Here is a 13991-nt window from a genome sequence, read left to right as displayed (position 1 = left end):
TACTCAAGTACAGGTCTTGGCTCAATGTACTGAGTTACTTATTACAACTGGCTGCAGGGATACGTCTGACAAAGAAGGGTGAGAACCACTGCCTTAGAACTAACTGCACACACAGGTTTTTAAGATGTAAGATAAGATGCAGCAGCACAAAGATAGAAATAAGTACAGACATAAAAAAATAAAACAAGCAAATAATTAGAAGTATATTCAATAAAAAATAATAATAATAATAATAATAATGATGTGAAAATAATAATAAAAAATGTGAAAATATAAGAGAACAGCTCTGTAAGTAAAGATGTCTCTGTCCCGTCTTTGTTTTTCTTTACTGCTCAGTCTTCCATCCGGTGGAATGTTCATATTGCCGGAGCGAGAGCATGATGGGTTTCCGGTATCGGTGCCAACAGTGCCATGGCTACCAGCTCTGCCAGAGCTGCTTCTGGCGTGGTCATGCCAATGGTCCCCATAGCAACCAGCACCAGATGAAGGAGCACTCATCCTGGGTAAGGCAAAGCCCTGATCACTCTTAATTTTACATCCTGTTGTTCCCTTTTCAAAACAATCCTAGAGTCAATATCTCTGTGAGAGTGGGGAATGATTTTACAACATGGCAGACTATTCAGCCGTCACCCTACATTTCCTGTCCTCTCAAAGCAATCCAAACGGGATTTTATGGGGTTTTACTCATTTTGGCAAATGAAATTGTATTGATTGAATTTGCCGTGTTGCCACATTCCCCCAAAGCTCAATCATTATGTTATAAATCGAAACAAGGGAAGACATAGGCGCAGGATCCCAAATCCAATTCCCACCCCACACGGTTTTTCACAGAAGAGAATGACTGTTCATGAAGCCTCAGGACTTGACTGACACGCCTGAATAGATGCAACACAAAAAGATATCTGTAATGTGAAAAAATATTACCATGAGGGTTAGATGGCTGAATCTGTTCTGGATGTTTTCCTACTTTTGTCACAAACTGGTGTAAATTATATGTCTGCGAAACACATCTGGGACATTGTTCGCCACATTTTATTTGGTTTCAGCATTTGGCAGCACCCACACTATTCTGATTAGCTGGCAGCTTTACTGGCCATTTTCTTTTGTTGTGACAAAAACAATGGCTGTTCATAAAAGAACAAGACGACTGCTGTGTCAGCCAGTGCGTTAAATGTACTCTCCAACCGTTATTGTGTGTCTGTATTATATGGATAAATTGCACGACATAAAGGCAGGGCCATTTTATTCCTATAATACATTTTATTACAAGTAAACTAAGATAACGGTCGTAGAGATGTCTGCCTGCTCTCCAGTATCATGGAACTAGATGGCACTCGGCTTGTGATGATAAAAGCGCCAAAAAATGCAATGTCTCTTTATAGAAATCATGACCTTGTTACTCAAGATAATCCACAGACCTTGTTGTGAGCAGTTTCATGTAGGAACTATTTTCTTTCTACTGAACTACACCCACCAACTGTATCACCACACACAATGAAGTGTACATCTACTGCTAGCTCACCTAGCACCACTGAGCTAGCTAATGTTAAAGCTCAGCCAAGGAGGACGCCATTAATGTTTTCATCTCGCACCGTCATGAGCACAAGCATCTCGTCCATGAGTAGATGCACACTCCCTTTTGGCAGTGATACGGTCGGTGGGTGTAATCTTTTTGATTTCAGTGTGAACCGTCCCTTTAAACAGTTTCTGGTTTGTTCCCTAAATGAAACCAAATGCTCCAGTGATCATCCTGCCTTAAGGAACTGCTATCCCATCTTACCTTAAATTAATTAATTAATAGTTTGTGTTTTAGTTTGTGTTTCACTGGAGTGTTAAATGACAAAACTTTTCAGAGACTTTTTTTTACCCTACCAAGAATAAAATTCTGCAGAGTTTGGTCCTTTTTTGTAGGAAAATGGTCGATCTGAAGACAATGATATTGGTAATCATTTATCATCACACATATTAAAAAGGACAATTACAGTATCATCTATTAAAAAATATTTTTTTTCAGTAATGGTATGGTATGGTTATACTGCATTTATGTCATGTCAGAGCTACTGTTATCACCAATTTCCAACATTTTTTTTAAATTATTTTGAGGTTGTAAAATCAGTCTGTTAATGCACAGTTATGTCCCACATGTGTTGAAATCTGAACATTCAAATTTTGGTCAAAGTATGTATGATGTTTTAGCATCATAATGCTTTTTTCCCAAGTCTTTCTCAAAACGTTTTCCTACCTGAGCTGATGTTGGTTTCTGCATGATGACATAGTACATATAAACCCCATAGCCTTTCCCAGTGTGCCTCTCTGTGTCTGAGCCGAAGTAAACATTCCACCTTAAAAGTTGCCGGCAGTCGGCCCAGTGAATTAAGTTACTTTTTCTCCGACTCCAGCTGCTGTGAGAGGCAGCAAAACATCCTTTATTTTATAGTTACAGTTTACTGATTAAACTCTCCACAGTATCNCCACAACTTTTCACAGTGGTAATGAAAAAAAAAGTGTACTGAACTTAATTGTACCATACCGCACTGCTCGGTGGAAATGGGGCAGCAGTAGACCAGCAGCTTCTGTGTTCTGAAAGGTAAAATTACTGTTTTGGTCAGTACAGTCTGGTGGATTTGAAGAGAGTGATATAACAGCCTCAGATCCCAATCAGAAAGGGCTGTCAGACGGTAAGGTAAAGCAGTGAAAATATTCGAAATACTTCACTCATCTGATATTGATTTTTTTTTAGCAGTACATCGCTTAGCTTCCGTGACGGTGCTCATGTGCGCTTCTTCAAACTGGGGGCATGCCGAGCACCATCTACTGTCAGTAATACACTGACTATGGATAAGTACCTCATACAACCCCACTTCAAGAAGTCCAAACTAACCTTTACAATTATCATTTATATCATCAGCCCTCAAGCCTACGTAACTGCCTTTTGCAAATGGCTGAGTGGGTGTTTCCATTTGAAAATCCTGCAGAAGAACACAGCTGGCGTTAAAATTGGATGTGTACGATGTTGTTGTCTGCACAGTATTTTTAGCTTGTACGTAACTGCAGTCATACACCTGTCTGACAAGAACACAGAAGAATAAACTCATTGCCTTGCAGTTTTGGGACCGTAGGGCAGCCACCCAAGCTGCATGTGGCGTAGCAGATACAAGCACTTCCTGAATATGCACAAGCTACTGCTGATCCACACTTTTGGCACAGTAAACAAACTGTTGACCTAGTTATGTAAATTACTTCTGAAGCAGCTTAAAACTGTTTCTACTACCTCAACACGATGATACAACACTAGGTGACAGATACTTTGTTTGTCCTGCCCTCCTCACAGAAGTCTCCGGCCAAAAAGCTGAGCCACGCAATCAGTAAATCTCTAGGCTGCGTCCCCATTGGAGAGCCACCTCATCCTGTGTTCCCCGAGCAGGCTGAGAGACCACAGGAACTCACCCATACTGTGTAAGTGCCATTCCCAAAGCATTTGTTACCACTGGTTGTGTCATTAATGAGGGAAACCCAGCTGATTTGTTGATTAACAGCGCAGCAAGGCTTAGAGTGCTCATGATCTATTGTCTGTTCTTGTCATGTAACTGCTTCCATCTTTCCATTTCGCTGTCACTACATGACGGATAGAGTCCCATCTCGCCAAGACGTCAAGCCCATGATTATTTGCTAACGTGGAAATGGTGATATACTACGCAGGTTCAGCCGTTAACAGCACAGTCGTCCTCATCAGTCTGTTGGCAATGGAACGGGGACGATGGTATAAATCTCACACTCCAGGCTTTAAGGCTCCTGGAAGTCATTATAGGAAATGCATTATATTCTGCTGCTGTCTTAAACCGTGCACACTCATTTACATTTCAGTTGAAAAATTGTATGATTTCCATGATCAATTCCTCCACTAAGATACATCTGCACAAGTCCACATTGCTTAGGTCACTTCATATTTTTCTCATCACCCAAACACCAACAAAACTTTGACGCTTTCGGCCTCCACCAAGACAAAATCTAATAAGGTTTCAGAGATAAAAAAAATAAGATTTATGATTTTGCTTGTTCATGGCATTAATAGGATCACAGGAAATCTCTCAACTTACTTTCAACATTTCTCATGGCACATTTCATAACAAAATCCTGCTTCATATTCCAGTCACGACCATAAATCTAAGCTGTCTGTATATGGGTTTTGCTTCTGGCAAGTGTCAGTGAGTAATTGATAGTGAGCTACATCATGGGGGAGAAACCAGCTCAGTGGATGCCAAGAAAAATAGACACAACATAAATACATCAACATGATTTCCTGTTTTACGGCGTGATAGATACCATCATCTCTGAATCTGTTCTCGCATCCAGCGTCTGCCCACTGGCGGGAGGATTTTTCTGCATTGTGCCCAAACTTATGCATTTAAGATGAAGTTTACATTTGCATAAATTTACAATTCATCACATCATGGAGAATCAACTGTCGACCTGAATGTTTCCCTCCAACTGAGAGATGAGGCGATTGGATTAGCTCGCGCAGTATAGGCTGTGTAGCATGAAATTACATCACACGAGTAGATTAATATTGATTAAAATAAAATGTGTGTCTGAAACTAGTTTGGTCCCTCCAGTGCCCTCAGCAAGCAGTAATCCGTACCTTTTTTTTTATGATGTTGATTATTTCAGATGATGGAGTCACAGAGAATATTGAGTTCTTCCCAGTTGGATCTCTTGGTTATATCTGATTTTATAGCACAGAGGCCTTTTATTGTTTTCCTCAGAATTTTTTTTTAATGAACTGAAGGGACCAGTTTGATTTTTTCATTGTAAAATGATAAAAGTAACTGCCGTGGTAGAGAATACATCTACTCACACAGTGTATTTGAGGGTTGCTATTTTATAGCCTATTTAAAAACTACTCCTTTTACATTTCAGAAGTAAATATTGTATTTTTACTCCACTACATTTAGATAAAGTTACTAGTTACCTTTCAGTTAAAGATTTTAGATTGAAAAACATATGATAAGCTTATAAAACACAATGATTTGTTACAGATTTAACCAATGGTTCCCAACCTTTTTGCCTTGTGTCCCCTTACAAAGAAACACGGGGTACTTTGGGCGCTTGGTCACATTTCAGATGTCTATGAGTTGAGTATGACCTGTGAGGGTCCAAGGACAAAGGGAAGTTGTATGCTGTAAAGCCGTCTGAGGCAAATTGTGATTTGTAATATTGGGCTTTATAAATAAATTTGAATTGAAGTTCCGATTGGGCACATATACCCATCCTTCTCAATTTGCTGTCATACTGCTGAATCCCTTATTTGTATGTGATGTCAGTTTGGGTAGTTTGGGTAGCTATGTTTGCCACGTTGTCCTGCTGCTTTCATGTTGGGTAATCCTCTCAGAAAGATGCTTGAGATCCTGAAAGCCAGTTATTGACCAGGTAACATCCCCTTTGATCACCACACACTGGAAGCAAAATACAGTGTCTTCTTTGACAAGCTAGCAGTGAGACGTTTTTTCCTTAAGAACCACTCCAGATTAAGTCTGGTTATGTTTTCCATTGGTTTGGTTTATAACAATATCCTGCAGCTGGTGGGGCAGCTGGGCTTTTTGATTTTAAGTTTTTCATCACATAGTTCATTACAGCAGATAAACCTAAACTTAAAGCCACTGAGGAGCTGCATAGACAGGCTACAAATTGATGCACTCGCCTGCCAAAACCATCTGCTGTTCATCAAGTGAAGACAAAGTGTCCCACTTCTTTTTATTGTCTTTGATGCATTATTTATTTCTCACTGTTGTAGTGAATCCATAAATCTGTGTCAAAAGAACGCTACTTCCTCATTACGCTTAGCAGCGTACACTTGGCTTGACATGCCCCAGTGTTGTGGTCAAATAAACTATATGTGCTCCTCCATCTACCAACACCTGTCCCTTAATGAATGGGTCCTACCTATATTGACAGATACCCACAACAGTGACCCCCACAGGATAAATTAGCATCCCATATACATTTTACACCAGGAATGGCTCCTATAGGTCATGAAGACCACAGTTAGTTACCTTCTTTAACAACAAATACTAACGTCTGCCAACTACAAGCAAATAATGACAACAGTACTTGGCAAAGAGCCAATCAAATTACAGCAGGGCAACAGCTGGCATCATGTTTTCATTGCTGATGTTTTCCCACCCCCTGGGCACTTGACATTGAAAGCATTTATAGCTCAATTAACACACCATTTTAAAGCTATTACATCCAGCCACTGACCTTAAATTGTTTAATAATGATAAACAACAGCAACAGTTCAGAGTCTATTTTAAGAAACTCTACACTGCTAAAGCCAAACTTTTTTCCTGACCTGTCCTCTCCAAATTTATAACAATTATACTGTATTCTATATATTGTACCGCTCAGATGTTGCCTGATATTAGATGGAATTGTCAGCTTGTTACAGTATGTGTCAGTCAACTTGAACTCAGGGGAGTGGGCAGATTCAAAGGTCTGGATCCAGGCAAACTCAGGTGGCATCTTCCTTCAGAAAAAGTACTTACTGCTTACACTTTTATGCTTATGTAAAATTTTGGATGCAGACATTTTGCTTATAATACTACTTTTAAATTGTTGCACTTGTACAGTACCTTTACTTGAGTGAAAGGTCTGAATACTCTTTCCACCACTGGTTATTTGGCACAAGTAGCAACACAGAATATCCTGACATCTGTAAAATGAAAGTTTTTGGGTAAAAATTCCAGGAACTTCTTGCCGTTATGCTTTCCTTTAAGCATGTAATGGACAAAGTGCATTCTCATGCTCTCGCAGATGGCATTTCAAGGTTGGTGGCACTGTGTAGGCTGTGTGTGTGTGTGTGTGTGTGTGTGTGTGTGTGTGTGTGTGTTCACTGACTTTTAGGATAATGGAAGTGACTGTTGACCCCTGAGACTTGTTTGTATGTGTGTCTCAGTCTCTATTGTATTGTCTGATGCAGGGAAGGTATTTAACAAAAGTCCCCGTCTTTGATGACAGAAAAATGTCTATTTTTGGTTGCAGAAGCGTTTGTGTTTTTTTATGTGTGTGTGGTGATGAAGTAGTGCTTCTTATCAGCCGTGCCATGAAAAGATGTTTTTTAAACCTGACAACCATTCAAAATATGTATTCATCGGAGACTGCCATTCTTAATTTTGGTTCAGATTTAATGCTTCCATATTTAACTGTGCATGTCTTCAAACTGCAGAACAGATTTTATTTGCAAATTTTATCCAAAGAAAATGTATTAAGTCTATTTTGTGCACACACAGGGGAAAATATCCAGATTTCATTCCTTCTATGACACATATTTGAGAACATTTAAAGGATGAGAAGACTAATACCACTCCATCTCTCTCTAATGTTTGTCCGTTAAATAAAGCCGCATTTCTAACCCTTTCAGTATAGTACCATTACAACCCGTATGTAACCCAAATGGACATGGACCTAAACCACAGATCTGTTATGTGTTTCTGTTGCAGACAGTAGGCTAGTCTTAAATGTAAGCTGGATTGTTAGCAGATCGTAATAGCTGCATCACTGCTCCATCTAGCTCTCACTGTACTCCTCCTCTTCACCAGCGATGCGGAGGAGAGTCTGCACTTTGTTGATTGTACATGGACTGCGATTGTGCACCAACATTTCCAGAACAATTAAAAAAAAAAGGAAAAAAAAAGCCAAAATACCCACATTTGTAGCTTAAAATGCAGCCAATGAAAACACAGCAATGACTCACTAAAAACACAACTGATTTTGTTCTTTGTTAGTTTTGAACAGTGGTCTGCAGCTTGGCAGGTGTGTCGACTAGGTGACACATCATCCACCATCTCCTTCAGCTCCCAAATGAGAAAGTCAACTTATATATTACGTCACTGTACAAACGTTGATATGATCCATATGAAACATTCAAATGTAGTGTATTGTTGATTTGCAGAAATGCACAATAGCAACAACTTCTTCTGGTGACTGGACTGGATAGATACAAGAGTGGTATGGATCGTCTCATGGCAAGAAGCAAATGAGCATAAGTCTCAAAAGTTGAACTGTTCCTTTAAATCCAATACACCAGTTGTAAATCATTTTTTAAGTACTCTTCGTAGCCATGAGCCATAGGGAAGAGCTGGCACTAATGGAATAATTCTAACTTGTTAACGGTCAATTTCAGAAAAATTATGGATGAATATAATAATTGTCCGCCTACCATTCCCATGATGATTCCCCTGCTGGCTACAGAAATCTTTCCTCAAACTGGATCCCTCAGATAATTAGTCACAGGAAAACTGCCAAGCCTCCAATTTTTATTCTGAATTGACTTCATTTTATTGATGATCCATAACAGAGAGAGAAATGTGCCATTGGTATTCTAAAACTAGTGCTGCTACAGTAGTTGCCAATCCTGATGAATGTTGTCTGTGAAGAGGTGTATTTTCATTTCATCCATCAGCATAGTCTCTCAGGTGTGTGTGCGCGCGCGTGTGTGTGAGGCTGACGAAGCGGCTGTGAGTGAGTAATAATGGCAGAATCAGGGTAGAGCGTCAGGCTTGATAGAAACTCCCAAACTGAACGGACATGAGTCTCCCAGTCGTCCAACCCTTCGCATCCCCTTCAGACAAAGTGTATCTATTCTGATACTGTTTTTGAAATATTTACTGGCATCTGAAAGCAAAGACGAACAGCGAGCTGAGCTGTGAGTTTTTCCCTTCCACTCAAACTGTCAGCGAGATTCTTGCGGATTTGTGTTTAGGAGAGGAGTTATAGGTTTGAGATGCACCGTCTGTCTCAGGAACTTTAAATCTATGATACAGCTTCTTACCTTCAGACTTAGTGCCTCTTCTGCCAAAACACTTTAAGCACCAAAATAGTCTGAGAGTCGAAAATAGGCATCTCACCGTACTTTGCATTAATGCGGAACACACACTATAGCTTCCAATTCTCAGTGCCATGATAATATTTAGCAATTTCCCACTCTCTATATAATCCTCACAAATCCCTTTACATTTTTAAAATGCTTTCCTCTGTTTTAACCACATTTTTTTATACTCTGGGTCAATGCAAATTCCATCAGTGTCATTAAAATGGAGAGAACAGGCGTGTAATTCACTTTTCTGTGAGCGTGATCCATTTGTTTTTTATGGCCAAGGCTGCAAATAGGCAGCATCTTTTCCAGCAGGAGAGGATGCTCCATGTTTGCGTATTAATTTCGAGGTTCGATTGAAGGCAGCTGTGCATCCGTCATTTGTCAGAAATAAGGTGAATGTGCGTGTATGAAGCTCCACCAGACTTAATTTCCCCCTGTACCCCTGCCAACTGCCAAGTGCAAGGAAAGGGTGGCACATTGTCATTCACTGCACGCAGGTAGCACGAGGCTTAGCGCATTGCAGACTTTGATCTCTTAGTGCCTAAATGTTGTGTCAACTCACTCCAGTTTGACCTCTGAGGCACTGGCTGAGTTACTGGACTGTGTGGCTTTAATCAGCATTTCTCCAGCCAGTGAACCACGGGGGCTGCAGACACTGATGTGAATGAGTTAGGACGCCTGTTAGAATGAATCCAAATTCTTACAGGAAAATGAAATACTTTTACGTAAGTAGAAGCTGCTCTTTTTTTATGCACTCCACAGGAGTTATATTGGTGTACTTGAAAAGGACTGATGATTATTTATAGAAGGATAGCCGTGAAGAGCTTTGACTTATGTAACTCACTGAAGGTAAAAGGGAAGAGTTAAGATATGTAAATGCAATTATAGTATAGACTGCAGAAGCCAGTTTGTTATATGTTTTCCTCCTGCAGGGATGGGAGGTTTTTTTTGGACTCTGCAATTGAGGTATTTTGAGCAAATGGCATTTCCCTAATTTCCAGTGTGTATTCATGTGTTGGAGAGAGAGGTGAAAAGACAGAGCCGGAGCAGGGAGCTTCAGAGAGCACAGAGAGAGAGAGAGCGAAAGAGAGAGAGAAATCTACGTCGTCATGAAGTCATGTGACCGCCGAGTTTCCTTGGAGACAGCAGCAGTGTAGTACATTGAGATGCTCGCTTGCTCAGTTGAGGGCAGATTAGGCATCTGGCAACAGCAGCAGTTGGATGTATTTTGCCAGCCAGGCAGGTGCTTTCTCTCCTCACAGAGGTAAGTGTGATGCCCCCGTGTCTCCTCTTCTGTCTGCACCTTCTGGGTGGATTATTGTAATGAGCGTTAAATGAGAGGTTAACATTTCCTTGGAAGTATTTGTGCACACAGTCTGTCTGTGAAGGAGACTAGAAGGCAGCATGTGCAGGTTTGAGTAGTGACTTTTTTCTTTTTCCTGTTATTATCTTATTGCTTGAAACATATGAATCATAGCAGGATTGTGTTATAAGATGTAAATTACTTATGGAGGACTGTCCATGGTTGTCTTTTGAATCTGTTAGGCTGGTCCTGAGGGAAATTTAAATGTATGAACCAATAAATAATTGCAACGTGTCTTTAAAAAGAACACGCCAAACCCCCATGAGCATGCACATCAGTGCAGGGAATATGTGCTTGTACTGGTTTGTGAACAACTAACAAGTTATTTGAATACAATTAGTGGTCCAGAAATGATGCAGCTTCTCTTGCTTTTATTTTTAGAAGCACAATAATTCACAGAACAGACGACTATGTGTGCTGTTGAGGCACTTTGTGTCTTGTGCTGATAACAGTACTCTGCACAATGTGGATATAAATAGTTAGATTTCGGCCAAAAAATGCTGATTGGACAAATAGGCATAATAGGACACAATGGTGCTCAGTGCGTTGGCTTTTATGTGATAATGAGTGCTTTAAATAAAACAGTCAGTTACAATAGAATCAAGGCTGACAACTACAGAGAGATACTACGTGCAGATCGAGGAGATGCAACTACAGAGACATGGAAATCGTGTGCTGTTGTCTGTGGCGGGCTAAGCGTGAAGCGGGGAGCACCTGAGATGTGCAGAGTGATATTTTGATCCGTTAATGAGGCTCTGTGGTCCGAGGGGTTTGGGCTCCAACGAGCTCGTGGGGGCCACCGATTCAGCCGCCAGATGGACCCCATCGCTTTGTTTACCCTCACAAATTACCTCCCACAATGTCACCTTTCCTGGTTTTTCACAGACTTCCAGTTTAATTAGTTTCCTTGTCTGCTGTTGTTGCTCTTGCTCATGTTAATTAGGTTGAAGCTAATAGCCCTAAAAACATTTAAATTGCCTTTCCCGGAAAAGTCAATTATTTCGCTCCAATTTTAAGATAACTCGAGTACAACATGTTGCCTATATTTTGAACCACACTCAGTGTATAATGATCCCCCCTGCCTCCCCTCTTACTCTCTTTTGTACATTTGTGGGATAAAATTGAAGTCAGGATCGCTGATTCATGATTACTAATAAAATGCAAATGCCCTCTACTTCATTCCCTGGTGACAAGCACCACGGGCCTCTGCAGTGTAGCATTAAAGACCTCTAATCTTGTCTTTTAGTCAGCCGAAACCAGTGGCCAACAACATGAACGACACAATGCTCATGTCCTCTGGGGCGCCTACTCCTACCAAAAGGTAAGCACCCCCCCAGGCACAATGTCTCTTTGAAGATACTATTCTGATTATTTCACAGAATTAGCTTAATGTATTATTTAGAGATGGCAAAATGTCACTTTAACTTACACACATGCAAAAATAAGTCCTTTTAATCCCGCAAAATTCACTCTGCGCTCAGAATAGGTGACAGAATCCCTCTCATCAGTGGAAATGGCAAGAATAGTGCGGAAAATCAGACTACAGATGTTGTTTGTTCCCTCACACTTGACACACATTTTTGCATCCGAGCAGCATGCCCTTGTGAGTGTATTTTTAGAGGAAAAATTTGTTACGCTGTCATGAAGAATATGTGAGCACTCCTACTTAAAGGGTTGATTTGACAAATAGATTATGATAGAATTGGAGCCTCGTCATGTAAGCAGATACCAGGCGAGGGCCCCATGAAAGCAACCTAATTGTCCTCTCATTGCAGCCCCTCTCTGTTAAAGGCCATGTCCATTATTATTTACTCACGGTGGTAATGAACCACTGTGGTTATGAATTCTTTAATGGAGGGCACTTTGAGGCAGCGTTGATGTATCTGCACTCTGTCCTGCAAGTCTGTGCTGGGTGAATTTTCCTTTTGTGTATAGTATCTCCCTCTCGCATCTTTCCCGCAATTTATGTTTGCAAGATGGGACTGCTCGGGGACTCAGGACTTCCCACGGCACATTAGAAGGGACGAGACGTCACGGTCTGGTGTACAGGAAGAATAGAGGTGTGCACATCAACCCTGTTAAATATCAGGTGTTTGACTGAAATCCGGACAAAGACTTTGGTGGAGAATTCGAGAGGAGCTTCAATGAAGTCTGAGGCTTTTTTTTCTCTCCTTGCGCTCCTCTGTGCCAGGTTATCATACAGTACTACACCAAGGACCCAGGCAGCTGAAGGGCAGCATGCACACTGCAAAAAATGTCCATCACAGCAACCTTAAAGTGTGTGTTAAAGGGGTGAGGTCATGCCAATATTAAATTTCTTGCCTCTGTTACATTACAGGTGTAATTATCTTACCTTGCTGGAAGATTTCCAATCTGTGTTTAGAAAAAATGAGATGCTAACAATCGATACCAGATTAAGTTTCTTGCAGAAATGAACATTTTGTGCAGTGCAGTCTCTGAGGGCTGACAGTATCAAGATTAGAGCGGGCTTGAAGGAAGTTGACAAGATAGGGACACCCGAGGCGGTAAACGATGCCTTACATCCAGACCCGTGGAGGTCATTGGAAGACATCACGTGTTGCAGCATGTACAAGAGCAAGGCGACGCTCTCCTGAGGTTTGTTTCACTGTGGCAGTAATGAAGAAGCTTGATAACCTTTGTCTTGACATTTTGCTCTGTGAGTCAGAGCAGCTTTGGGAAGATGTCATGCACTGAGGATGCTGTTGCCTTGGGGGGCATAACAACTACAAAGCTGCCATATTTAGGGCAGAAATTGCGCATTAAGCCACCGTGACGCTTCCAAAATAGGTTGTGTTGAGAGTCAGTGTGGATACCGGTAGATAAGGTGTTGAATGAGGAGGGAAGGAGCATGCTTCACTTAGGTTTGGTTGAAGGGAACAGAAGGCCGGTTCCCACCAGCTTCTCACTGTGTCACATTTGGTTTGTAAATATTAATCTATTATTATAATTACCCAGCACTGGCCTGCCTGTTTCCACATAAAGGGCCTATGAGTCAAAGATGCTGCTGCTGAATAATGCAAAGCTCCTTGTGGCTCTGCCTCAGTTCAAGAGCCCCGAACTGAAAAGCAATGCCGGTGCTGTCCTTGTTTGTTGACCCTTACAGAGGGAAATACAAAACACATTCATGACTGCGAGTTGGTGCAGAGTTGAAACTGAATGCACTCTGTTTGAAAAATTGTGGGTGTTGTGCTTCCAGCCTCCATCACAGTCTGCTCTCTGATACTGTCTGCTCTGCTGACATGGCATCTGCTCCCTCCCACCTCGCTCCCTCTCACAGACAATCGCTCACCACTAGCTCGTTCTCCAAGGGCGAACCGCAATTTATTACCTGTTAGTCATGCAGAACCACGGCGGCACAAGATAAAATTTAAGGAAAAAAAAGAAAAGGAAATGCCATCTTGAGCTTGATGAGTTTTAATTCAGAAATGGGACTAAATATGAGTCAGTGTGGAAACACAGCTGTTTGTGTTTCTATCAGGAGGTGTCATTATGTAAGACTTTACGGACATTGATTCATAAACTAGTGATTAACTTTGTCCCTTTCTAAAACAAACTTGATAACAAAATATGCTAAACAGCTGAAATGGAAACAGCGTCCAATAATGCAATGTAATTACTCACTGACTTCCAATGACACTGTAGTGTGATGAAATTATATTCTGTTAGCATTTTACTAAATTCTACCATAAGAAGTCATTATTCCGAGCAAGCAAAACTAATATATTGAGTTATTTA

The 13991-nt window shown here is 40.9% G+C and overlaps 1 protein-coding gene across 8 annotated transcripts in view; it reads left to right on the top strand.

The window, feature by feature from the left end:
- Positions 1–13991, top strand: part of dtnbb (dystrobrevin, beta b) — a 44999-nt gene that overhangs the window by 14967 nt on the left and 16041 nt on the right. For 6 of the 8 annotated variants that reach the window (XM_050062485.1, XM_050062488.1, XM_050062484.1 and 3 more), the window contains 3 exons: positions 337–503; positions 3332–3456; positions 11482–11556. In XM_050062485.1, the coding sequence (XP_049918442.1) occupies positions 337–503; positions 3332–3456; positions 11482–11556 (367 nt within the window). The remainder of the gene's footprint in view (positions 1–336; positions 504–3331; positions 3457–11481; positions 11557–13991) is intronic. The other 2 variants (XM_050062490.1, XM_050062489.1) reach the window with 1 other exon arrangement.

This window comes from Epinephelus moara, chromosome 14 (genome assembly GCF_006386435.1).
Source record: "Epinephelus moara isolate mb chromosome 14, YSFRI_EMoa_1.0, whole genome shotgun sequence".
In the NCBI taxonomy this organism is placed as follows: domain Eukaryota; kingdom Metazoa; phylum Chordata; class Actinopteri; order Perciformes; family Serranidae; genus Epinephelus; species Epinephelus moara.
The sequence above is the reverse complement of the archived record's forward strand: the minus strand, read 5'-3'. Positions and strand labels throughout refer to the sequence as shown.